The 27,377-nt window shown below is 45.6% G+C and overlaps 1 protein-coding gene across 2 annotated transcripts in view; it reads right to left on the bottom strand.

Annotated features, from left to right (window-relative positions):
• Nucleotides 1-867: 867 nt before the first annotated feature.
• Nucleotides 868-27,377, bottom strand: part of thbs2a (thrombospondin 2a) — a 65,283-nt gene continuing 38,773 nt past the window's right edge. For both annotated transcript variants that reach the window (XM_048536419.2, XM_048536420.2), the window contains exons 11-22: nt 26,991-27,118; nt 26,737-26,889; nt 25,120-25,338; nt 20,910-21,017; nt 20,619-20,778; nt 19,832-19,950; nt 18,618-18,852; nt 15,525-15,752; nt 14,280-14,551; nt 9,308-9,405; nt 3,328-3,467; nt 868-1,728 (exon numbers count right to left, since the gene is read on the bottom strand). In XM_048536419.2, coding sequence (XP_048392376.1) covers nt 1,718-1,728; nt 3,328-3,467; nt 9,308-9,405; nt 14,280-14,551; nt 15,525-15,752; nt 18,618-18,852; nt 19,832-19,950; nt 20,619-20,778; nt 20,910-21,017; nt 25,120-25,338; nt 26,737-26,889; nt 26,991-27,118 — 1,871 coding nt within the window. In that variant the 3' untranslated portion in view covers nt 868-1,717. The remainder of the gene's footprint in view (nt 1,729-3,327; nt 3,468-9,307; nt 9,406-14,279; nt 14,552-15,524; nt 15,753-18,617; nt 18,853-19,831; nt 19,951-20,618; nt 20,779-20,909; nt 21,018-25,119; nt 25,339-26,736; nt 26,890-26,990; nt 27,119-27,377) is intronic.

The following is a 27,377-nucleotide window of genomic DNA, read 5'->3' as shown; positions in this document are numbered from 1 at the left end:
TGAATTTGCCAGGAAGAGGTCAGAGACGGGTTGTCGGGAAGGGCTTGTTGCTCGAGTGAATATTATGTAGAACGGTCAAGCTCAGTCGGTGCCACTTGCTTCAGGTACAGAGCAGATTAATAAAGAGGTCATCAATAGTGTCACGAGGGGCCTGCACAGTATCCAAGGGAAACACCAGGCCAAATTATAGGCCTCGGTCTCTCCTGCTTTGCAGAACACCAGAGTTTATTTTTATTTTACAATTTAAACGGAAACAAGGTGGAGCAAATTTGACTAACAAAGATGTGGCGTATTAACACAAATTGGTTTAACTCACAGAACACTGTTTCAGCCTTTTCGATAGTTTATTTGCCTAACATTAATCAAAAAAATATAGATTAGGGTTTGTCGGCCAAGTTTCTTTTTCAAATTTCGATATTGCTTCAGTGTAAACAAATAAATAAATTATTTACAATCTTTGGCAAAATTCACTGCTTCCCACAAACAACTTTTTTTTTAAAAGAAAGGGGGGGAGAGAGAGAAAAAAAAAGAAAATAAAAACATAAATAAATTAAATAGGAAAATATGATACAATCTAAATATTCACATCTTTTGCCCCCTCACCCTCTGCAAACTGTTTTCTCTCTCCTTAAAAAGGTGGTCGTGCTTTGTGTGATGACCTGTGGAACCACTTGATGTTCCTTGTCCAAAGATTCTGGGGGTGTGGGGTAAAATGGAACGGGGATGGGGTGAGGGTGTGGGATTAAGGAGGGGAGGGGAGGTACAGAAGGGTTACAAGGAGGAAATGGTAGCTTTTCATGTCAGAAGGAGCGTTAATAGCTGTCACTAACACTGAAAGACTGCAATGTGTGTAGAATAAAACAGAACTTTAAAAAAAATGATATGTGATATATAGAATATACATAGATACACATCCACATATATTCAGACTAAGCCGATATATTATTGGTTGCAGCTTGCTTTGTCCCTAAAGCAGCCGCCCAGAATAGCTTTCACTCAGCTGAGCATGTCACTTAAATCAATTCAGTGGTACATAAGACAGTGTCTATAGGATTTGTATGCTATTACTGCAATAGCTGTGCTGTCAATAACACCAAATGGCTGAAAGCTTCTATATACAGACAATGAAATGTGATAGAAAAAGTTGTAAACAAAGTGTTTTGAAATTTTTTTTGTAATTCGTTCTTGTTTCCCAGAAGATGTCATTTTTAAACATTGTTAAATCAGACTTCCTTCTTTTTCTCTTAAAATAAGAGGCTGCTGCGTGGGTTTCCTTGAAAACAGCCTTATTAGAAAATAGCAATGACAGGCTTATATTGCAGTACGATACGTTTGTTAAATGATCAGTAATCCCTGTATCTAGGTAAAGTCATGGTTGCAAGACGTGTCGGAGATACAGTCAGCTTCCTGTCGGGAACATCTGGGTTTGCTGCATTCCTGCCAGGCCATTCAGAGGGAGCTGGTGCATGGAGCGAGAGTGAGCAGCTAGCTGAAGGTAAATGGAGTTGTGTGTGCTGAGGGTGGGGGGGGGTGTGGCGGGGGGTGTGGAGGGTTGTGGGGAAAGGTGTGGAGGGGCTGTGGGTTGAAGGATACACTCAGGACAACAGCGCAGGAGGGATGGGTGGGTGGGGAAAAAAAAGGGACTCCCAGTCTGATTGAGGTGACGGGGCGGCACAGCTTGTCCAGGGATTCCTTGCCATGTGCCGCCAACAGGTGCTTAGTTGTTATCTGCAGAAACAAGACATTGCATTAAAATTCTTTGCACACAAGGGGAAAACGGGGCCCGTGAGGCCCCTTTCAACTCGACAAAATGGTGCCTCACAAGGGCTAGGAGCAGAAGTTGGCCATTCAGCCCCTTGACCCCTCTCTATATTCAATACAATCATGGCTGATCTCACCTCAGACTCAACTCCACTTTCCCGCCTGCTCTCCATAACCCTTCAACCCATCGCCAGTTTAAAAATATGCTATCTCCTTAAATTTATTCAATGACCTGGCACCCCCTGCCCTCTGAGGGAGTGATTTCCACAGGTTCACTACCCTCTGAGAGGAGTAATTTCTCCTTATCTCTGTTTTCAATCTAGCATCTATGTCCTCTCATTCTAGATTACCCCGTTCTCTGTAGATCTACTCTGTCATCTTTAGCATCTTGTATACTTCAATGAGATCTCCTTTCATTCTTTGAAGCACCAGCCAGTATAGGTCTAAACCACTCAATCTCTCCTCTTAAGGGAAGCTTTTCATTTCTGGAATTAACCTAGTGAGCCTTCACTGAACTGCATCCAACACAATCCCTCCTTGAGTAAAGAGAGTACACCAGATGCGGTCTCTCCAATGCCTTGTACAGGTGCAACAACACTTCAGTACTTTAATATTCCATTTGTTTTGCATTAAATGCAAACTCCATGTACCCTCCTTGTTCCCTGCTGTGCTAGCTACAAGTTTCAAGGAAGATAGGTATATTGCCGAGACATACTGTCAGAGCTTCTTCTTGCACTCATTACGACAGATGCAAGAATGCCAAATTTCAGAGGGAGCAACAGCCTGAGAAAATGGTGCTGATTGGTCTTCTATTCTGGTTAATCGGGGCTTTTACACAGAGCATGCACCAGGGAACTACTGTTGACCACTTTTGCGTAACACAATAAAATCTAGACAACAATTCCCTGGCGCTTTCTCAGCAGAACAGGTTGGAAGGGCTAAATGACCTCTTGCTGTTCTTTCGTTAAACACTGTGACAAGAATCCCCCCTTGAGTTATAACCAGAACAGGACAGCTCTATGATTGAGAGGGACTTAATTACTTTGCAGCATGTCACATTGTGTACTCACACGAAAAGTTCATATTTTAATTATATGTAGTAAATAAGCAAAATAGCATGAAATGTAACTATAATGCGCAAATGTCTACATTTATAATATAAAATCTATTTCATAAAAACTGCAAATAACCCATTCCAACTTTGTCCAGAGATAGCAGGAACAGCAGATGCGGGAGAATCTGATATAACAAAGTGTAGAGCTGGATGAACACGATAGGCCAAGCAGCATCAGAGGAGCAGGAAGGCTGACATTTTGGGCCTAGGCCAGAAACATCAGCCTTCCTGCTCCTCGGATGCTGCTTGGCCTGCCGTGTTCACCCAGCTCTACCTTGTTATCCCAAATTTGTCCAGGCTGCTTCAACCAGTGAGTGGGTCAGCAAGAATGAGATGGTCCTATTAATATCACCTTGGAGTGGAACCATATATTGTGAGTGGTGCCACAGTATGTATACATCACTTATTCTGCTGTAAAACACCCAGAGTAAAAGAACAACAGACAGGCTTACCTCGACACTCGTACTTGAGGTCAGAGAAGTACAGGGCCTCTTGGGAGAAGACAAAGAGCCCTAGTCGTCCACCAGCTAACGTCTTGTCATAGATAGGGCCAGAGTCAGCCATGATCTGCTTTCCTTCGTACACCACCACTCTGCAGAAACAGAAGCAGAACTGAGGATGTCTCCTAATGGACCAAACGATACTCACGGAGAAAACCAAAATGCTGGCGATCCGAAACAAGCATAGAAAATGCTGGAAAATTGTAGCCGGGTCTGGCAACATCTGTGTCCAACAGCAGCAGAGCCCAGAGTTCTGAAGAAGAATCACACCTGACTTGAAACACTCTCCTTCTCCCTCTCTCCACGGACACTGCCAGACCCCGCTGAGTTTCTCCAGCATTCGGTGTTTACCACAAATGTCAGATACTTGAAATCAACTTCTCATTGTACTGCAACCACGTCAACGAAACATGAAGGCACCCGCATCAGCACGGATTCTATAAGCAACAGAGTGGCACAGTACTAGACAGTTTACATTCAAAATAGATGTCCCTCACTAACTCCTCTAACTCAGAGCACGTCATATGACTGTATGTAACACACACAGGCACACTCCATAAAATCAGATGAATAGACTAAAGGCAGTATTTAAAGTAAAGTGCAGTCATTTTTGTTTCTGCATTTTGTTTAAAGACAATGCTTGCCCTGAACACTTGTAAAGTTCACCAACAGCATTCCCTGCAATTCCTTCGGCTGCTCCAGAAGCAGAAGTCCATCACAGGGATGCTCTCTGATGGACACAGAGATCCCCAGTGGCTATGGAGCATGCAGCTTAGTGGGAGCTGTTGTCAATAACACAGCCAGAGACAATTATTGATTTCTTTGCTCTTCAGAGAGAGATGAACCCGCAGACTCCTGTCTGCCTTGTTTTGCTGTCAGATATTCCAGTTTGTGATCTAGGTTTAGGCTGGGTTATACGGAGGTGAACCTAGTCCCTAAGTGATGAAAGTCGACTTCCAAAGCATACTTTGAAAGCTCACCCTCAGTGTATTTGTAAAACACCACTTTGTCACCATCAATGGAGACTAGTATATTGGAAATGGCATTAAAATACAACAAAAGTTTACTTTTCCTTCATTCAGGGGAAATGGGTGTCACTATCTGTGCCTTCATTTATTGCCCATCCTTAAATGGCCTTGCAGAGGTCATTGTGAGCGGCTCTGAGGAAGGGTCACCCACCTGAAACATTAACTCTGATATTTTTCTTCACTGACGCTGCCAGATCTGCTGAGCTTTTCCAGCAACTTCTGTTTTTGTCCTTGTGAGTAGCGTTTTTGAACCTAACTGAATGGTCGACGAGACTGACATACCAATACTTTTAAAGATTAATTTCTAAACATTGGAAGTTTGTAACTTCTCTGCAAGTCAGGAAATGGTCAACAAGCAGGAATTTCTCTGTTTTGGCGAACTGTGTGCCACAGTGACACATTCGCTTTGTGAAGCCAACTGGGATTTAGGGAACACTTAAAGTAATAAACTGTCCCCAAGGTGCTTCAGAGGAGTGTTAGAAAGTAACTGGTGACACCAAGCCATATAGTGAAACATGAGGGCAGTCGTCATTAGTCTGGTATAAGAAGCAGATCTTAAGGATGGCTGTAAAGGGAGACAGAAGTATCCCAGTCAGATTTTCACTTCATTCTTTACATGTTTCCTTCTTTATTGAATGGTTTCGGATTTCAAAATGCTTTTGAATCAAATAGTAAGAACTCAACGTGCATATTTTCTGGGCTCTGACTAAAATGCCCACTGTTCACCTTGGAAATTGTGTCGTTGAAAGGGAGCTGTGGTGTGATGGGATTTATTGCATTCCTCAGGGATTCTTCTGTCTTCGGTTTCAATAGAGGTGTCAACCAAGTGAAACTCAATCAGTGAACACCTCCAGGAAAATAGCAGCTGAAGATCTCTGTATGACTATCAGTGGTTCAGTACAGAAGAAAGATACATTTGTGCATGAAACACAGAAAGCTAACACAGATCCTGAAGGCAATCAGGAAGGATAATGAAATGTGGACCCTTATTTCTAGGGGTTTGGAGCGTAACTGTCGAAAAATCTTACTGCAACTGTACATGTTTCTGCTGAGACCACATCGGGAGCACTGTGAGCAGTTTTACTCCCCTTATTGAAAGAAAGACATTATTTAATTGAAAGCAGTTCAGACTCAGTTCACTAGGATGATCCCTGGTATGGATGGATTGTTTTATTGGCAAAGCCAAACATGTTAGGACTCTACTCACTGGAGTTAGAAAAATGAGAGGTGATCCCACTGAAACATACAGAATTCTTAAAGGGCCCAACAGGGTAAATGCTGAAAGGATCTTTCCCCGCATGGGAGAGTCTAGGCCCAGAGGGCATAGTCTCAGATTAAAGGGGCTCCAATTTACGATTGAGCTGAGGAGGAATGTCTTCTGAGGGTTGAGAGTCTTTGGAACTCTTGGCCATGGAGAGACGTGGGGCAGAGCCCTTGCATACATTTAAAGCCGAGAGAGATGGATTCGAGATCAGTTGGGAAATTAAGGATTATGGGGAGAAAGGGCAGGAAAGTGGTCATGAAGAATGTTGGTTCAGCCATGATCCTATTGAGTGAAGAACAAGGCTGATGGGCCAAATGACCTACACCTGTTCCTATTTCTTATGCCGTTATGAAAGAACTTGCATGACTATCTGCCTCTCACTGTGGTAATCTGTCTCCAACCTTGGTGTCACATTTGATTCAGCAATGAGCTTCTAACATTCCAGACATCACAAAGGCAGTCCACTTCCACCTTGTAACATCTCCAGACTCCTCTCCTGGCTCAGTTACTGCTGAAACCCTTGCCTTGACTTCACTACTTAGCTTCAGATTTACTGGTGCTGGAGGCAGTCCAGAGAAGGTTCATCAGACTGAGAGCAGGTATAAAGGAACGGCCTTATGAAGAGATGTTAAGTACAATGGGTCTATACTCGTTGGGCTTGAGAAGAATGAGAGGAGATCTTATTCAAATATATATGATTCTTAGAGGACTTGACAAGGTAGATGCGGAGAGGTTGTTTCCCCTTGTGGGAGAGTCCAAGGCGAAAGTGCAGAATCTCAAAATAAAGGGTCACACAATTAACACAGAGATGAAGAAGAATTTTTTGTCTCAGAGGACAGTGAATCTGTGGAATCTTCACCACAGAGGGCTGTTGAAGTTGGGTCTTTAAGGGCGAATGGCCTACTTCTGCTCCTACATCTAATGGCCTTATGAACACATATACCTCGCTGACAGCTTCAAGTCCTACATGAAGGATTTTCAGTTGGAACAGAGTGTTCCCACAAAGATATACCCTGGGACCTTCATTAAAGGCAGAATGGAGGGGTTTGGGGGGGGTGGGGGGGGGGGGGGGTCACCCTATCCTCCACGGCAGGATGGTCATGTTTCTGAAGCTTAGAACTGACTTTGGGTCAGTCATACCGATACAAGACAATCTTGTACATGGAGTCACATCTGGGTCAGACCAGGGGTAAGATGGCAGACTTCCTTCCCTAAAGGGCATTAGTGAATCCAATTCATGGTGGCCGTACGGTTCCCATTGGATTTGATTTTGCAAAAGCTGAGTTCAAATGTCACCATCAACCATGTGGGATTTGAACAGATGCCCCTGAAACATTACCTCACTTTCAGACAGCCAGGAGAGACACAGTGGGCGAAGGCCTCAATCTGAGTTGTAACCATTCTATGCGTCTATCATACAATCAATGGCTGTTATTACCTTTTAATGACTCTCCCAAATCTCATCTTGTGATCTCCAAGGACAACAGCCCCAACTCTGCAGTCTGTCCATGTAACTGAAGGTCTTTGTCTCTGATGGCACTTTACCACTTTGTACAAATACTGCGGCTCCTGGAACGGGTCAATGTCTAGGAGTTCTGTATTGTGTAACTCATGTTCCAACTCCCCCAAAACCTGACCACCTACAAGGCACAAGTCAGGAGTGCGATGGAATACTCCCCATTTGTCTGGATGGGTGCAGCCCCAGTAACACTCAAGAAGCTTGACACCACTCAGGACAAAGCAGCCTGCTTGATCAGGACCCCATCCACCACCTTCAGTATTCACTGCCTTCATCACTGACTACAATAGCAGCAGCATGTACCATTTTCACTACAGAAACTCACCTATGCTTCTCCGACAGCAACTTCCAAATCTGCAGCCTCTACCTCCACCACTTTATAGGTCAAGGGCAGCAGATGGGACCACCACCATCACCTGCAAGCTGCCCTTCATCCTGACTTGGAAATATATCAGCGTTCCTTCAAAATACCAGAACCTTTGGGAGCCTTGGCTCAGTGGTTAGCTCTGCTGTTTTACAGCACCAGGGACCCAGGTTCAATTTAACTGTGCAGAGTTAGCATGTTCTCTGTGTCTGTGTAGGTTTCTTCCCACAGTCCAAAGATGTGCAAGTTAGATGGATTGGCCAAGCTAAATTGCCCATAGTGCTCAAGGATGTTTAGGTTAAGTGCATTAACTATGGGAAAATGCACACGTAGGGGGCTGGGTCGATGCGGGATGTTCTTTAGAGTGTCAGTGTGGACTTCTTGGGCTGAATGGCCTGTTTCTCCACTGTGGGGTTCTATGAGCTCTATCCCAAACACTTTGCTGGTGAACCTACACCCCAAAGATTGCAATGCTTTTCGAAGACGGCTCATCACCATTGTCTCCAGACCAAATTAAAGTGCCCGCATGCCATGAATTGATCAATATATCTAAAAAACCTCTGCATCCTCTCTCTTGCTGCCTGGCAAAATTGCTGTTCAAAACAAAATGATAGGGCAGACTAGCCAAGGTTTTTCCCATGCCAGCAGAGTGGAATTTCCAACTCTAGGCAGTCTCTGTGTTATTTCTCCAGGACAAACGGTTCTAGATCACTGTAGGATTTGCCATCATTTAAAGAAACTTCGGAACAGGAGTAGGCCATTCTGCCCCTCAAGCCTGTTCCACCATTCAATTAGATCATGGCTCCTCGGTGGCCTGCCTCTGTAGACCTGCTTTGGTGCATCTCCCTTACTGCTTTTCAATTAATTACAAAAAAAAACTTGCAGATTTAAAATTAGCAACTGACCTGGCATCCGCTGCCATTTGTGGAAGAGAGTGCCAAACCTCTTCCAACCTTTGAGCGTGGAAGCATCTCTCCTGAATGATCTGACCCTACTTCTCAGACTATTGCCAAAGTTCTAGAATCCCCAACCAGTGGAAATAGTTCATCTACCCTGCCATTTCCTGTAGGGTTGTAGAATCAGAGTTAAACAGCATCAAGGCAGACCTTTTGGTCCAACTCAACCATGTCGACCTGGTGCCTGAAATTTATCTAGTCCCATCTGCCAGCATCTGGCCCATATCTCTCCAAACCCTTCCTATTCATATACCCATCCAGATGCCTTTTAAATGTTGTAATTGTACCAGCCTCCACCACCTCCTCTGGCAGCTCATTCCATACATGCACCACCCTCTCCATGAAAAAGATATCCATCAGGTCCACATTCCCTTTCACCTTAAACCTATGCCCTCGAGTTTAGGACTCACCAATACGACGAAGACAGAGCACCTGTTAACCTCCCAAATTCTAGGCAAAACAGGTCTGAATTGTATAATCACCCCTTATAACCTAACCCCTGAAATCCAGTATCATTCTTGTAAACCTATGTTGTACTCCCTCCAAGGCCAGTATATCTTTCCTAAGGTATGGTGCCTAGGTCTGTTCATGGTGCTCCAAGTGGGGGTCAAACCAGGATTTTGTATAACTGCAGCGTAACTTCTGTGTCCTTATACTTCATTCCACTCCATATAAAGGACTGTGCTCCATTAGCTGACTTGATTACATTCTGTGCCAGTCTGTGCCATTTTACAGACCTATGCACCTGAGCCCCCAGGTCTGTTACCCTCTGTATTTGTGTGAGGATAATGTGTGACTTACCTGATGAAGCCTGTCTTGGGTCGGTGGATTAAGTGCCACCTGTAGGCGGTATAATCCTTCCAGCCGATATTCTTGGGATCATGCCATAATGTTCGAACCTGAAACAAAGAGATTCGCACTTGAAGGCAGAATTCAATGTATTTCTGGACACAAATAACACCAGGGAAGAAAATAACATGGGCGTAGATAATCAGCCATGATCCCGTTGAATAGTTGCACAGGCTCAATGGGCCAAGTGGCCTAATCTTGCTCCGATTTCCTTTCTTCCTTTGATTCACAAAGTTTATTCGTCAGTTCATTCTTCTCCTGAAAAGACTGGCTGCCAACGAATCTTCACTTCGGTCCATCCTTACACGCTCACACAAATCACTGCACCCAGTACATTCTATCCTCATCTACTTCTCTCCTCCTGGGGATTTCAGAACCGAGGGTCACAGTCTGAGGATATGGGGTTGGCTATTTGGGACTGAGATGAGCAGAACCTTCTTCACCCGGACAGTGGGGAGCCTATGGAAACAGTTGAAGCCAAAACACAATGTTTTCTTGGAAGAGTTATATCTACTTCTTGGGGCTAAGGGAATTGAAATAACTGCACAAGGGCCAGTATCCCATCACTAAGTCACCCTTTGTACATTTGTGCACAATACATGGTTGTGACCAGCCAGCTCAGTCAGTCCCCTTGAATCAAGGAGATTCTGAATCTCCTGTTTACACCTTTTGGTTTCACAACTGTTTACAAGGTACAATAATGACTTGGGGGAAGGAAGTGCACTGCAGCCACATTTGCAGACGACAGTAAAATAGGTGAAAAGGCATGCTGTGGGAGGGATACACCAGTTTACAGAGATATTGATATGTTAAGTAAGTGGGCAAGAAGTTAGCAAATAGATTATAGTGTGGAAAAATTTGAAGTTATTCATTTGGAAGGGAGAACAAAAGAAAGGTGCAACACAATGGGCCTTGGAGATACCTGTCCACAAAACATAGAAAGCTAGCACCCACTACAGGCAATCCAGGAGTGAAATAACTGGTATCCCATCACCAAGTCGCTTTTGATTTACTTAATCCCCTGTTGCTCAGCGTAGGCTTTCCTGATTGAGGTTTTAACCTGGGACGATCAAGGATCTCTTAGTCAACAAGGTCTACCTGGTTCCAATCACTACAAGGATCGAAGGTTATGCGGAGAAAGTGGCAACAGGGGACTGAGTTGGATGGTCAGCCATAATCATGTTGAATGGAGCAGCAGGCTTGAAGGGCTGAATGGCCTACTTCTGTTCCTATTTTCTGTGGTTCCTTCTCCTCCAGTATTTGTTGATCTTTCCTTTCAGTTAGTAAATCTACTGTTTACTTCAATGGTGTGACCTTCCTGACTTCAATGGTATGGGCTTCTTTACTCTTTTCTCCTCATTAGGCTGTGGATATGTGGAACATTGCCCTGTTCCTCGCACATTTCAAATAAGCCTTTGGCTTACCGATAGTTTGATGGATGATAACACTATTACCTCAGTATTTTTTTCCTAAAGTTCAGGTTCAGTTTCTTCGATGCTAACAATTTATCAGCCATTCTATAGATGATGGCTGATGGGTACTTTTATCCTATGTACATGCCTTAGCTCCATATCCCTTTATAAACATGCCTACCAAAAACAGATTGCAGCTAATCCTACACTTCCCACAGCTAACACTGAACACAGTCACGAGCTTTCTAGGGAAAACCCCTTGCCAATATGAGGTGAGGGAAGATCATTACTACTAACTCAGCTTAGAGTTTGAGCTGGAGCGAAGGCTATGGGAGCTCAGCAATTTTATGAACCCAGATGTCATGGCTTCAAATCCCAACTCGATGCCAATGTCTGGTGCTAAGTTTAGTACATGACATAACCTGTGGGTTGGCACCAGATGAATGATTGAGACATCTGCTGGCTTGTCATAAAAATCCAATTTGTTGAGGGAGTTGGCCCTTCCTTACCCAGTCTGGCATCATTCCCACACCATCTGGTTGTCTCCCTTGGCGACTCAAAACAAACTCGGAGCTAGAGTAGGCCATCAGTCTCTTCAGCCTCCTTCACAATTTGAGAAGACTGTGGACTCAACCTCACCTCCCTGTCTGTCCCCTTAAATTTCGAAACCCTCAACTGGCCAAAAATCTAACTCGCTCTTAAGCATGTGCAGAGACAATCCTCCGCCACGCTCTGTCGAGCAGAAGTCCCAAGATGTACGACCCTCTGAGAGTACAAGTTCCTCCTCATCTCTTAAGTGGAAGACCGCTAATATTTAGCACCTTTAACACAGGAACATCTCAAGGTGAGACAGAGTGAAAGAGAGACAGAGGGAGTGAGTGAGCAATAGAAAGGGTGAGTGAAAGGCCAACAGAAATATCAAACAAGAGAGAGAGTGAGTAAGTAAGAGACAGCACAAGTGTGAGAGAGACCATGCAAGAGATAGAGAGAGGGAATATGTGAGAGATATAGACAGTGCGCATTAGATACAGAGACAGAGCAGACATGAGATTGAAGTGCACATGAAAGATAGTACGAGCGATACAAAGAGTGCGAGAAACGGGAAAAGACAGACATTTGGGAGGGCATTGTAGAGCTCAGGACTTTGGCAGACAAAACTAACACAGATGATTAAAATTGGGGGAGCTAAGGTGAGCAGAATTAAACAACTGCTGAGATCTCAAAGGTTTGTGGAGCTGGAAGAGGTGACAGAGTTGGGCAGAGGTGAGACCTGAGAGAGAGTTGAAAACAAAGCTTAGAATCCTATAATTGAGGCATTACCAGACCATGGAAGAAACAAGGAAAATCAGCACCCATCAGGAGTCAAGGGGAGTGATGAGTGATTGGGACAGGTTTCACGCTCAGACAGACCCCTGGACCCATTCCACTCAAAGTGCCAAAACCCCTCCAGCCTTGGGCTAGGTGAAGGCAGAAACTTCTGGTGATGATGGCACAAGGGCTGGAAGATACTCACTGGGCAACATCAGCTAAGCTCCTCAGTCATCAGGGCTAAAGTAAGAGGCATCAAGGTGCATCTTTGGTCTAGGCAGTATCTCTTCAATCAGATAAAGAGCACCAGTCCATGGAAATTAGTCTCAGGAAAGCCACGTCTGTTCCTGGAACATGCATGAGCTGGCTGCTCTGACATTCTCTGTTTTGTCTCGGTCTCTCTCACGTCCCGAAAGCCAGACTTTAGTTGCTCCATTTAGCCAGAGCTCAGGCATGCCTCTCCTCAACTTCTCTATAACTGACTGTCCTTTCATGGTGTTGCCCCTTCAGATGGTCAGGAATCCAGGCTAGCTACCTTCTCTTTCCTCCTGCTTTCACCCTGTGAAAATGGAAGGGCCTGAGGCAGCATGGATGCAGTGAAAGGTCTTTTGTTTTCAGACTGACTACACACTGGGGTCCAAAGGAGTCAATACTAGGACCACTGCTTGTCTTGAAAGAAAACATAACCGCTCTGGATGTGGGTGTGCAGGGTACAATTTCAAAATAAATGATTCAGAACTCATGCAAAGTATGAAGTTTGTGGAGGGCAGTGAGAAGATGTTGAGACCGTGTGGATAGGGAGGTATTGGTGACATTCAGTGCAGAGATGTATAAAGTGATTCAGTTTGGTAGGAAGGAGAGAAAAAGACAATAGAAAGAGTACAATTCTAAAAGGTTTCAGACAGAAAAGGACCTGGAGGTACATGGTGAATAAAACACTGATGTGGTAGTTAATAAGACAGACAGCATTGGGGATAGTGTTAAAAAGGCTACATATAGAAATTGAGGGCAAGGGGCTTCAGTTCTGCGGATCGGGAAGTTGGGGCTGTTCTTCTCAGAGAAGGTCAAGAGGACTTTTGTTTGAACTTTTGAGACTCTGGACAGAGCAGAGAGAAATTATTCCCACCAGAGGAATAGGACCAGAGGATTCTGAAGGCGATTGGGAAAAGGGGCAATGGTGGTAGGAAGATGAACCTTTTCACAGAGGAAGTGGTTAGGGTGTGGATAACCACTCTGGCTGCGATGGAGAGAGAAGCATGCCTCTCAAAAAAGGGAATGGGACCAGAACCCAAAATATAAAAAAGCAGGGCTATGGGAACAGGTGGGGAAATAGGCTAGCTGCTGCAAACAGCCAGCACAGACATGATGGGAAATGATTTCCTAACGATTCAAAGTTCCTAGTCTAGGATTGAACAAATGTGTACTGGACTTCACCCACAACAGACACACACAGTGACCCATGCACACACAGACACTTGTGAAGTACTGCAGGGTCTAAACAGGAGTTTATACAAAGCAGTCCCTTTGCTTCCTCTCATTTGTAGTCCTTCAGTGACTCTGCCTGGCATTCACATTCCCCGAGAGTTTGATGTATGGAACAAAGACCAGGAAATAGTCACATGAAGCAAACGCTGCTCACAAACTTCCCAGAATTGGCCCTGACCAATGAACCGAGCCTCTTTCCTTCACCAATGGGAATATCGAAGGGTGGCCTGAAAGTGGTTTGCTTGGGGTCAAGCAGACTTGGAGAAATTTGAAACCAAGGGTCTCAATAAACAATAAACCCAAAGAGGAATTCAGGAGAAACACAGATGCAGAGCACAACTGAAAGGTGGAACCACGGCCACCAGGGAGACAGTGAGGTCAGTGGTATGTCAGCTGGCGAAGTAATGGAATGGAAGGATATGTAGACAGGATTAGCTGCTGCAAGGTGGAAAGGCGCTTGTGTTGTGCATAAAGATTGGTTTTTGTTATTCACAGGAAGTTGGCATCACCAGGCCAGTATTTATTGTCCATTCCTGTGTGCCCTGAAGATGGTAGGGAGTTCCCTCTTGGCTGCAGTGGGACAGCCACAGAGGTGGGCCCAAGGGACCTAATGACTTCTTTCTGTACATTCAATGCAAAGTAATTGCCTGCTCAGGCAGGGCCGATGCGTAAAGGGAGGCACGAGTCTGACGGTGTCAGCCTAACTGTGCAGTCCTTACCTGGCCGGGGGTGTTGCCGGTGTGCCACAGCGCATTACGCAGGTGCTCTCCGCGACCCGTGGTGGAGTTCACCACCTTCAGGGAAACGCCAGCGTAACCGTGAGCCCTGGATGGCTTCTCCTCCCAGTAGGTCTGTGTGACCTGCTTCCACATCACCACGTAAAACCGGCTGCTGGACTGGTAACCGAACACAAACCCGGCGTAGTCATCATCGCGGTCCGTGTTGACGTAGAAGGTGCCGCTGAAGTCGATAGCGTTGAACTTGTCGAAGCCTGTGGGTTAGCAACAGGGAGGTTTCCCTTCAGGGCACTTGAAATTCAGGAGGCTGTACAGATCATCTTACCACAGCTCAACACTCCTGCTTACTCATTCCTAAGCCGTGGGTTGGTGTTTATCACCCCATTCCTTGTGAAGGTGGTGGGGAAGCACCTCCTGAAACGGTTACACCACATAGGGCAGGTACTCCATGGAGTGGTTCAAAATTTGGGTTGTGGGGTGGGGGCGGGGGGGAGAGTTTCCACTCAGCATTTTGTCAGTGGCTACCTTATCTCTATCAGAGACTTTACGTGCAAACAAAAACGCATGCACACAGGCGCACAGAGCTCAGGCTGGGCTGCCGTGGGGAGATGATTTATCTGAAGATATCAACCACATCTCACACCACAAGTGTAGTTCATTGCAGTGTGCTTTCAGCAAATGTCAGCAGCCAGGTGCATCACTGAGTTTAAGTGTTTAGGAATTAAAATCTCCGAAAACACACTTAGTACTGAGCCGCAAGGAGTGTGAGGAGGGTGGGAAACTGGTGCTCGATAAAGCTGGAGGGTGTTCTTAGCAAATAGATCACAGCCTCAGGTAATTAAGAACCTTTTAACGGACTTTCCTGCATAATGAGAGAGAGTCTCACAAGGGTGTAGGTGGGTGGGAGGGAAGGGTCAGGACAAGTCCAATCGCTGTCCTGGGGAATATTCATTCGGCCTTTCTTTTGGTATTCATTGCTAATATTAACTTGGAAATTAGCGCCTAGCTCCATCAACTGCCTCACTAGAAGCACTGTAGATGAGTTTGCATTCCACATCCTTCATGTGCCTTGTATGATTGATAGTACACAATATTGCACCAACCGTGTGCTGCCCAGTCACCTTGGCACATACAAAGTGAATGGGACAGGCCTCAGGCCTCAGCACCACAAGGTAGTAGGCAGCCGACGCCTCCTCAGACTGGCTCTGGGGTCTCATTGTTACTTACCAACAGCCAGGCCTGGGTCAGAGTTGGCTGTCTGTAGCAGCTCCTTGCCTTGGTTACGCACCACCCAGTTCGGATCGATCTGCGTTGTTCCCTTCGGGTCAAGGTGAACCATCTGGAATTTCCTCAGGTCAGTCTGGCTAATGGCACTGTTCTCAGGACACACATCGTAAATGTCCGGGATGCTGTCGTTGTCAAAGTCATCCTTACACGCATCCCCCCTGCCATCACCTGCCAGGAACATTCAAAAGCAGTTAACTCGTGCAACCCCCAAGAGTATTCTGTTAGAGGAGACGAGGAGGTACTGCTTTCACTCGAGGGGGCAGATTTCAGGGAATTGGCAAGTGGTCAGCTGAGAAAACCGGGCAGGATTCTCCAAGGAGTGGTGATTGTATTCCGGACATGTTACATTCAGCAAATACTCTGAGTTTCTGACAAGAGATTCCGATCAGGGCACCTTCATAAACATTAAATCTGACAGATGGCTGACCATGCAGAACAGTCAGGGGAAGGCAAGGTATGGCCCACTGTTTCACATCACAGCAGTCAGTTACTGTATTCGGTTACTGAAATCATTTATATAAACATGATTTGGATGTGAACATAGGAGGTACGGTTAGTAAGTCTGGAGATGACACAAAGCTTGGAGGTGTAGTGGACAGCAAAGAAGGTTACCTCAGACTGCAACAGGATCTTCGATCAGATGGGCCATCGGGCCAAGGAGTGGCAGATGCAGTCTAATTTAGATAAATGTGGGTGCTGCGTTTTGGGAAGGCAAATCAGGGCAGGACTTATACACTCAATGGTAAGGTCCTGGGGAGTGTTGCTGAACAAAGAGACCTTGTGGGTGCAGGTTCACAGTTCCTTGAAAGCGGAGTCGCAGGTAGATAGGATAGTGAAGGAGGTGTTTGGTATGTTTGCCTTAATTGGTCAGTACATTGAGTATAGGCGTTGGGAGGTCATGTTGCAGCTGTCCAGGACATTGGTTAGGTCACTTTTGGAATAGTGTGTGCAGGTCTACCGGCTGTAGGAAGGATGTTGTGAAAATTGAAAGGTGTTAAAAAAAAAATTTACAAGCATGTTGCCACATTTGGAGGGTCTGAGCTTTAGAGAGAGGCTGGAGCATTAGGGAGAGGCTGGAGCATTGGAGGCTGAGCTGACGTTATAGAGGGTTGTAAAATCATGAGGGGTATGGATAGGCTAAACAAGCAAGGCCTTTTCCCAGGGTTGGGGGAGTCCTAAACTAGAAAGCATAAGTTTAAGCTCACCTGAGATTTAAGCAAGGAACCAAGAGGCAACTTTTCACACAGAGGGTGGTGCATGGATGGAATGAGCTACCAGAGGAAGTGGTGGAGGTGGGTACCATTACAGCATCTGGATGGGTATATGAATGGGAAGTGTTTCGAGGGATATGGGCCAAATGCTGGCACATGGGACTAGGTTAATTTAGGATATCTAGTCGGCATGGACAGGTTGGACTGGACGGTCTGTTTCTGTGTTGTACAATTCTATCCAGGTGGGTAGCGGACCAGGGCGCAAGATGGGTGTGGGGCAGTGCACAAGCTGGGTAGGGGTCCAGGAAACAAGCTGGGTAGGATGCCAGGTGGGCAAGGGGCCAGATAAATGATGGTTTAGAGTAGGTAGCAGTAGGTGGGATATACTAATACAAGGGGAGAGCAGGATTTTGGGAGGGGAGAGGGTGGAGTGTCAGAGCCCTGGAGGAGTGGGAATTCTCAGAGCTGGTTGAGAGGATGTCAGTTCCCAGGTGGAGAAAATGGGGTGTCTGGGAGGTGCCCAGGGGTCTGGTGGGGGTGTAATGGGTGGTGTGTGGGGCAGACTGGTATTTCAGTTTAATAGTTACTCAGAAGCCAGACTACGTCTTTAATTGTTTAACTATTCCTGCGTAACAACCGACTTAACAGTAGTGGGAAATCCTGGATTCTGAGGATTTAAAATGGATACTTCTGGAGGGTCCTGGGCGTAAGGGAACTGCACTGTGGAATCTTCAGTTTCCTGGGCAATTCCCTCAGACTCGGAATGATCCAAATGATTATGGTGCACAACTCATCGACGATTATCTGGCCAATGGGAAATTTTCTAAATGGAGGGATTTCTGATTAAGGACGTGTTATCTCAATGGGCAGCAGAAAGAGATTCAGAAATAACTTTCAACCAAGCACTGTGTAAATACTTGTTGATGAAAACAACGCAGCATTGTGGGGAAAGAATAGGAGAGTGGGACTAACTGGAAAGCTCTTTCAAGAAACCAACACCGATACGAAGGGCCGAATGGCCTCTGACAAAGCTTGTTTTACTCAATTCCCACCCACCTTCTTCATACAAGCCCAGACACAGTATTCATTAGATCAATTTGGAGCTCACTTACAATGCAGAATCCTGGTTTGCATCTTTAAGGCAGACTACCCCCTGAAATGGGTGTTTATTTTGCTTCCTGACTTTGTGAGGAGAATGCAGGTGGCTTCAGGGCAATCTAGACAAGTTGAGTGTGTGGGGAAACACCTGGAAGATGCACCATAATGTGGAAGGGTATTAATTAGATGGTGATATCTCTTGGCAAGTGTGGGTATATGAAAGGGATCTGATGTCTTTGAACGCCAGTCATTTCAAGCAGGCAGGTACAGCGAGCTGTTGGGAAACTAAGTGGAATATTGGCCTTGACTGCAGGAGGATTTGGGTTCAGAAGTAGGGATGTCTCACTACAGTTAGACAGGACCTTGGGGAGTACTGAACCAGGGAAAGTAGTCTCAGATTACAGAGTACATCATTTAGAACTGAGCTAAGGAAACATCTCTTCACCCAAGAGTTTAGTCAACCTATGGAATTTGGTGCTGTAGAGGCTGGATCACTGTCTATTCAAGGAAGAGATTGTTAAATTTTTGGATTGTAAAGGAATCAAGGGGGAATATGGCATTGAGACTGAGGATCAGCAGAGAGCACCTAAGAAGGGCCAAATGGCCCACTTCTGCCTCTAGTTTCCCCATTTCTACAGTATCAGCGCACTAATTGTCTTCCACCAGCACCATTCCTGAGACCATCACTGGGTCCGTTAGCAGATCAGTGAAGAGGAAACCTCACCATCAGCGTCGAGTTGGTCAGGGTTGGGGACAAGACGACAGTTGTCCCTCCCATCAGGGATGCCATCATTGTCATCGTCAGGGTCACAGGCATCTCCTTGCCCATCCTTGTCGTGGTCAGCCTGGTTAGAATTGGCGACATATGGGCAGTTGTCCAGGTTGTTCTGGTGTCCATCCTCATCGATGTCCTGATTGTCATCACACTGATCACCCACGAGGTCAGAATCGGAGTCTTCCTGCAGGGCAACATCGCACGAAAGACAAGACAAACTTGCATTTATATAGTGCCTTTCACAACTTCGGAGTGATCTGAAGCACCAAGCAACCAGAGTGAGTGAAGGGCAGTGGGTTAGCAGTGAATCAGATTAGCTGTTCGCGAGATGGGAGCATATGTCAGTATCTGGTGCCCCCAGCCCCACACACCGCATCTGTGCTGTGAGCCCATCATGAAAGGGGGGACTGGAGTCACACAAAGGAAAGCACTGCCTAGGGTTGTAATCCAGATCCTTAGGCTAATGCTGTGGTGACATGGGTTCAAATCCCAGCATTGCAGATGGTGAAGTCTGAATTAAACTCTTTTTAAAAAGCTAGTCTCATGTCAGTTTTACTATCGACTGTCGTAAAAATCTATCTGGTTTCTCCTTTAGAGAAGGAAATCTGCCATCCTTATCTGGTCTGGCCTACATGAGACTCCAGACCCATACCGATGTAGTTGGCTCTTGATAGCCCTCTGGGATGGGCAATAAATGTTGGCCTAGCCAGTAACATTCACATCCGTAATTTCTAACTAAGTAAAGACCGAAGCACTACACAGCCAATGAAGTGCTTTCTCTGTGGTGCGATCACTTGTGTAATGTATAAAATGCAGCAGCTAAATTGCAGCACACAGCTCAATCCCAAAGGCAACAAGGACCAAGACGAGTGACATGTTGAGGGAAAGCAGAGTGAGCACAACCAGGAATTTCAAGTCAACCTTGTTAAACTCATGAAGGGACCTTGTTCTCAGCCAAGTCATTGCTGCTACCCAGTACACTGCCCACTACCACAGGCTGCCAATAGGCACCCCAGTGCCAATCGATACCTCCCTGCCAATCGACACCCTAGTGCCAATCGATACCTCCCTACCAATTGACACCCCAGTGCCAATCGACACCCCACTGTAAAAAGACACTCCCCTTCCAATCTAGGCACAACAGTCGCCTGTGTTCTTCTTACCTGGTCAGGGTTATGCATAAGGGGACAGTTATCACACATGTCTCCAACCCCATCCTGATCAGTGTCCCTCTGATCGGTGTTATAAACAGTAGGGCAGTTGTCATTCTCATTCAGGATATCTATTGATGTTGGAACAAGATAATTAAAAGATAGCAACGATGGAACACATCAGCTGCATGATCAAATCAGCTTCAGGTTTTAACGTAACTTTACGCTCCAAGGAGAATAAGCCCAATTTCGGTATGGACTTGTTGGGACGAAGGGCCTGTTTCCACACCGTAAGGATTCTGTGAATTACACAGCATAGACACTTGTCACTCAGCCCAGTTCATCCATACTCTGCGAGTATGCTCCAAACAAGTTGCCAGTCAGCCTACTTCAAATAACTCTATCCAATCCTCTCACCTTCACGCACTTATCCAGCTTCCCTTTAAAGGCATCAAAACAATTTGCCTTCGCTATGTCTTATCACAAACCATCCTGGGTTAAGGAGGAGCTCCCCAATTCCCTGGTGGCAATGTTACAGACTGACACTCTTGGCCCTGATGTTAATTTCCCACGTAAGTAGGAAAATATCCTGTACACCCACCCCGCTGAGGAAAACTCAAGTGGATTGGTCTTTTCCTATCTAAAGCAAACCTCCCGGGTGGTATGGATCCCTTTGTTATTTGGACCACAGCCCTCAGCGGGAGCAGTTTCCAAAGGGTTGCCCTGAGAGCCAGAACCCTCTCGCCCACTCAGTCTCCTGGCGGGGAAGTGAGCTGGCCCCGGTCCTTGGCACACTCACCGTCTCCATCGATGTCAACCGAGCAGGCGTCACCTTCGCCATCGCCGTCCGTGTCGATCTGCGCTGGGTTGTGGTCGTAAGGACAGTTGTCACATCGATCGCCCACATCATCCTTGTCGTAATCAAACTGCCGAGGGTTGTACAGGAGAGGGCAATTGTCCTGGAAGCACAAGGAGGGAGGAAATAAAAAGGGGGAGGGAAAAGCCGGAGAAGGATTACCCCTCACGGATTTAAGTCACGCGGGACGAGGCATTTCGTCACGATGGGCGAAAAGGAGGTTCCGGAACTCACCCTCTCGTCGTTTCTGCCGTCGTTGTCGTCGTCTTTGTCGCAGGCGTCACCCACGCCATCCCTGTCAAAGTCCTCTTGTCCGGAATTGGGCAGGTGAGGACAGTTATCCTGTTTGCAAGATTAAAGCAAAGAAGAAGTTACCAGAACATCAAGGGCCTGCAGCTGTATTCACAGGCACAAACCCTTGGTCAAGTCCTGGAGGCCAGCTTTCTGATTTGCCCAAACTGTTCCAGTAAGTTCTGTGAGAAATATTTCCTTTTTTATTCAAAAATAAAAACAGTGCCTTGGGGACCATTTATTGCAAGAGTTTTCCTTATCTGTGTGGCCTACTTTGAAAAGTTTCCCAGCACCGACGACATCTGAATGGATGACTATTTCTGCCGTTATCTGTAAGGCTAACTGACTGAACTGGACAGGGTTCTAGTTCAACACACAGCGATAGCTCATTCATCAGAATACAGGACAGAGATCCCTCCCTCCTCAGATGTGAAAGTGTGGCACTTTATCATTCCAAAAGCAGAGCCATTTCTGATTCTCTAGGAAATAGGTCAACTGTATTTAATTTCTGCAGATCTTCACAATCGTGAATCCTTTCCTTCCAACTCCTTCTTCCACAGCTGGTGTCCATCAAACTGCAGTATATTAAAGTTCAGAGTTTAAAGCTGTTTCCTAACATCTAAACCCATTAGCATGAGGCAGTTGGCGATGATCACTGATAGATTCGTTTTACTTTTAAAGTCACCACTGGCAACATTAGCCTCACTGGCAAAGACTGGCATTTATTGACCATCCCTGGGAGCCCTGGATACAATTGAGTGGCAGATCAGGCTCCCACCTTGCTGTGTATCCAGAGCCACACATATATGCAGAGAGGGCGAGTACGAGCAGATTCACTTCACTGAAGGACATCATCCCAGCTTTTCACTTCCAGATTTTAATGTTTAATCTGGAAGCAGCTATGCTTAGGGCAGAGTTCACAGAAATCTAACATTCGGGGGAGATCTGTGCTCTTAGGCTGGAATTGGAGTTGGAATTGGAAGAATCAGCTCTAATCTCCATCATATTCACTCGCACAGTCACAGACAGAATTTATATGTAAGAACATCAAAGTCTAAGGTCACTATGATGCACTAAAATGGAAAGAATAGATTTTGTCATCATTGAATCCCTACTGTGAAGAAACAGGCTATTTTACCCATCAAGTCTGCATTGACCCTCCAAAAAGCATCCCACCCCCATAATTGTGGGCTGTGAGAGGAAACCGAAGAAAGCCCACAGAGACAACACACAAAGTCCACATACCCAAGGTTGGAAATTGAACCCAAGTCCCTGGTGCTGTGAGACAACAGCGCTAGCCACTGAGCCACCGTGCCACCCTACAATCTTGCTGGGAACACCGTCAACACTAGTTAAACATGCTTGAATAAATTCAAAGCTTGCAAGAGAAAAGTTGAGAGACGGACAGAGGAGGAGTCAGTGAGAGATATGGAGTGAGACACAGAGCACGAGAGAGGCAGTTACAGTGACAATAAAGGACAGAGGTGAAATCAGTGAGAGACAGTTAGAAGAAGCAAAGGAGACAGTGAAAAAAGAAGAGATATTGACAAACTGATGAACTGAGAGAGACCAGTGCTAAAAAGGAGGGACAGCAAGAGAGATGAAGTGAGGGAGACGGCAGACAAGAGATAAAAGGAACAAAGTGAGAGAGGTAGAGGGAGGAAGCGAGAGAGAGACAGAATCATAATCACTAACAGGTGAAAGATCGAGTGGGGAATATTTTTCTTCAAAACATGCTTGTGTATCAGATTTGCTTTTTCTGACGTAACTGTTAGGTGTAAGATTTCTGCCTGGGGGAGGATTTGTGAGCTGACTGTGAGATTCGCCAGCGACACGGCTGGGGTCAAAAATCTCCATTCAAATCAGGAACATATTTCAAGCCTATTGTCATCTCCATGATAAGTGAGGGATGGTGGATTCGCTTTCTAGCTTTCCAGCTCCAGGCTCAGTTCATTTTCCCTCTAGAAATAGGTCCATCACACGATTTGTTTAAAAGAAAAGATAAATAATCTTCTTTGGAATTGTGCCACGTGAAGTTAGGTCAGGGTCACAGGCTAAGTGCATGTCTGTGCGTCAGTGAAAAATGTTCACTGTCAAGTCAGCATGTCTCGTTGTTATTGCCTGACCCTGAGAAGAAACTGTGATTACAATTCCGAAACACACATTAAGTGCCACATTGATTTGAATGCTGACCACATGACGTATCACTGGCCAAAGAGCATTGGTGTTATATTGTTTGACTGGCTGCACCATCTTGGATTGCTGTGTGTGTAATTTTTGTGTCTGACATTCTACTGCTGTGGCGCAAAATTTTAAATACAAGAGGAGGACATTCAGCCCGACTGGTCCTCCCTGGTGTTTCTGCACCTGACAAACTTCTTCCCACACCCATCTTCTTTGAGACCCATCAATATTTCCTTCTGTTCCCATCAATATTTCCTTCTGTTCTTTTCTCCTTTAGGCCTTTTACTTACCTTCACATTACATGTATCAAGCAGGTCAGATGCTGGAATCTTGTAGTGACTAACTTCCTGGCTTCCTAAAATCTGTCTATCATCTACAAGGCACAAGTCGGGAGTGTGATGGAATTTGCCTGGATGGGTGCAGCCCCTACAACACTCGAGAAGCTTGACACCATCCAGGACAAAGCAGCCCACTTGAACGGCACTACATCCACAAGTATCCATTCCCTCAATCACTGACTCTCAGTAGCAGCAGTGTGTACTATCTACAAGATGCACTACAGAAATTCACCAAGAAGATCCTCAGACAGCACCTTCCAAACTCTCGACTACTTCCATCCAGAAGGACAAGGGCAGCAGATACATGGGAACACCACCCCCTTTAAGTTCCCCTCCAAGCCACTCACTATCCTGACCAGGAAATATATCGCCGTTCCTTGACTGTCACTGGAAATTGCTTCCTAATGGATTGTGGGTTTCCCTATACCACATGGGCTGCAGTAGTTCATTAAGACAGCTTACTGCCACCTTCTCATTTGCAGTTAGGGATGGGCAAGGAATGGTGACCCAGTCAGCGATGCCCATATCCCATGAACGAATAATTTTTAAAAAAAATTTATAATTCCTTCTATTGTTCCTTGTGGTGGCTCGCTCCACACTAACCACTTTCTGAATACTTTCCTGAATTCCTGATAGGATTTCCAAGCGATTATCCTAACTATAACTGAAAGCCCTTGCACATTGAGACATCTTCTCAATATCTATCCTATCAAGCTTCTTCAGAATTTTAACACCTTTCCGAGATCAACCCTCAACTTTCTTGCAGGGAAATGAGCTGTAGCCTGTTCACTTTCTCCTGATATTTGTAACCTCTCAGTTCTGATCTCAAGTTTACAAACCATCTTTGCATTTTCTCCAGATTCTCTACTTCCCTCTTGTGTGATGAAGGCCAGAACTCTGCAAAGTGCTTTGTATGCAGCTGAGGCAAAATTAGATACAAGTCCGACATAACTACACTTCTCAATTCTATCTCCCCTAGAAATGAACTGAAGAATTTTGTTTGCACTTTTGAACGATTCTTCTACCCTGTCTGGAGCTCGTAATCATTTGCATATCTATATCCCCGGATCTTTTCTTCCTCTATCAACTGCTTCCCATTCATTGAGGGACCTTGATTTAACCTAAGAAACAGAAGGTTAACAGGAGAGTTGAAGAGAATTTTCCTTCACCCAGAGGGTGGAGGAAGAGTCTGAAACTCAGTGCCTGAAAAAGATGATAAAGTGTGAATCTGGATGAACACAGCAGGCCAAGCAGCATCTCAGGAGCACAAGATGGTTGAGTCACAAATTCTCATAGTATTTAAGCAATGTTTTGGTGTTCAACCATGTTGGCACAATGCTGGGGCTATGGGCCAAGAGCTGGGGAAAAAAATAGGCTCGAAAATGGGATTAGTATAGTCAGATCTATGTTCCCTGGGACAGACATGATAAGACAAATGTGTGCTGTAAACACTGATGTATCTAAAATATTAGATCCTTATCTTTCAAGGAGGTGACTACCTTACTGTTCCTTCCAAAGCAGGTATACCTGAGCAGACTGATTGATATCAAAACTCACAGGAGCACCATTCTGCGTGTTTATCGACACCCAGCTCTTGTGGACTGAATGCCCTGTGTCACCCATGTCCTTACCTTGTTACAGTGGTAAGTAGCATTGGCTGTGCAAGCCAGCTCTTCATTGGGCCAGCCATCTAAATCAGAATCTTCTCCACAAATAATGCCATCCCCAGCATATCCGATCCGACAATCACACCTGTACAGCGGCTCGCTGAACAGGCCCAGGTAGATACACCTGGCAAAATTGTGGCAGTTGTGGGACTTGTCCTTACACGGGTTATGGGGCTCACACACCTGCGGGAACAAACATAGGAGGGTCACAGTCACAGCCACAATCTGTGTCGAGCCTTTGAGCGAGTACAATGTTCCCCTCAGGGCATTTCACAGGACCAACATCAGCCAAAAACCCAACACTGATCCACGTAAGGTGATATTAGGACAAGGGGGGCCAGCCAACGGATCAAGGAGGTCAGTTTTGTGGAGCTTCCCAAATTCAGAACAAGGACGAGAAGTGGAGCGGTTCATGGAGGGAATTCCAGTGCTTGCCTCCTGAAGTTACCAATTTCCATCAGGGTTCAAATCCATAGGAAGGCCTAACAACTCTACACCATCCTGCTGTCACCCTATTCCCAACCAGCCATGTACAAAGCCAGAGGCATAGTGAGAAAACACTATCCTCAGAAATTAGTTTCCATCAGACATTATGTATATTGAGTAAAGACTGAAAGAAAGGAGCAGTGCTTATGTCGCACTCATCCTCGGCTCCGCATGTTCCAAAGAATTTCACATAGTCAGTCAAGTACTTTTTGAAGCCATTGTTGTAATGCGACAAATGTGGCAGCCATCTTTTACACAGCAAGATCCCACAAACAGCACTATGACCGGATAATCTGCTTTCGAAATACTAGTTGATGGGTATAAATACGGGTCAGGCCACCAGGAAGCAAACCCCTGCCATTCCTGTAAGTAGTGCCGAAACGCTCTTTTAGGTTCACCTGAGAAGCCTCAGTTTTAACATCCCATTGGAAACACAGCCCTTCCAATAGTACAGCATTCTTGAGTACTGCAGAGTGCAGTATGGACCACATGCTCACATCTCCACAGTGGAATTTGAGGTTATGACCTTCAGCCTGAAAACTGCAACCACTGGACCAAGGCTAACACATTGAGAGAGAGCTCCTGTTTGTGCCTGCTGGTATTACATTGGTCAAAGAACCATGAACCTATCTGTGTGTTTTTCATTTTCGTCTTAAGATGTTCATGCTAACTGTATCCATATCATGATCAAGGCTCAGTAAATGTGGGCTTGAGTTTTGAATCCAAAACCGTCTGATATGACACTCAATCTGCGTTCCAAACATTTGACTAGAATAGAGAACTAATGATGTTAGAAATACAGAGCCATGTATACACACACTTCAGGGAGGATAGGGCACGTTGCTCAGACCAAAGCACGCAGAGCATGGTGACCTTGGGGGTCAAACCCCGTGGTTGCCCAGCTTGTTTGCCCTTGCTCAATAAGGGTGGGAGACCCCCATTCTGTTGGAAATGCAAACACCCTCCATTTCGTGAACTTCCTTGGCTGCCTGGTGCCTGAAAATCCAATCTAATTTCTAGGCCACATTAATCTATTTGGCTGCAAAACTGAAGATTTAATTCATCCTTAACAGTCCCAATTTGTGTCCTCCTTACTTGCTTGTCGGTCTTGGCGGCTTCGATTCCCAGACCAAACGGTTGGTTCCCTCGGTAACGCGGTGGGCAGGGTAGACAGTGAAACCCGGGCTCTGTATTGACACACCGCTGAATTCCGTTCACTTGGTGGCAAACATCAGAGACTTCTTCACACTGGAACAGAAGGGCAAAAAAAAACAAAAATCAATAGAGTGACTGGTGATCTCTGGCCTGCCACACCGAGAAACCCAACCACCTCCCTGACATCCTCATACCTCATTGATGTCCTCGCAGAATGTCCCATTGCCCCGGTAACCAGGAGGACATGGCCCACAATCCCAAGAGCCATCTGGGGAACTGCTGCACTCCACCCCAGCGAAGCATGGATTGGACAGGCATCCATCTGTCAATAGACAGTATTTGAGAATTGAGTGGCCTCAACCCAACAACAAATGACTTACAGGCTTCAGAGCAACTGGACAGCGAGGCTCACTTCCCAAAGCTGCTGCATAAATGGAAGAGAACTACATTTTGTAATTACTTTTAGACTGAAATCTTCACAGCCTTTTAGCATTTTGCACATGATCTTCTAACTTAGTGATCATCTACGACAACGTTACAAAACGATTGCTTGCTTTCTCCACGGGGTGAGATTTATTTCA

Source organism: Stegostoma tigrinum, chromosome 9 (assembly GCF_030684315.1).
Source record: "Stegostoma tigrinum isolate sSteTig4 chromosome 9, sSteTig4.hap1, whole genome shotgun sequence".
In the NCBI taxonomy this organism is placed as follows: Eukaryota; Metazoa; Chordata; class Chondrichthyes; order Orectolobiformes; family Stegostomatidae; genus Stegostoma; species Stegostoma tigrinum.
The sequence above is the reverse complement of the archived record's forward strand: the minus strand, read 5'-3'. Positions and strand labels throughout refer to the sequence as shown.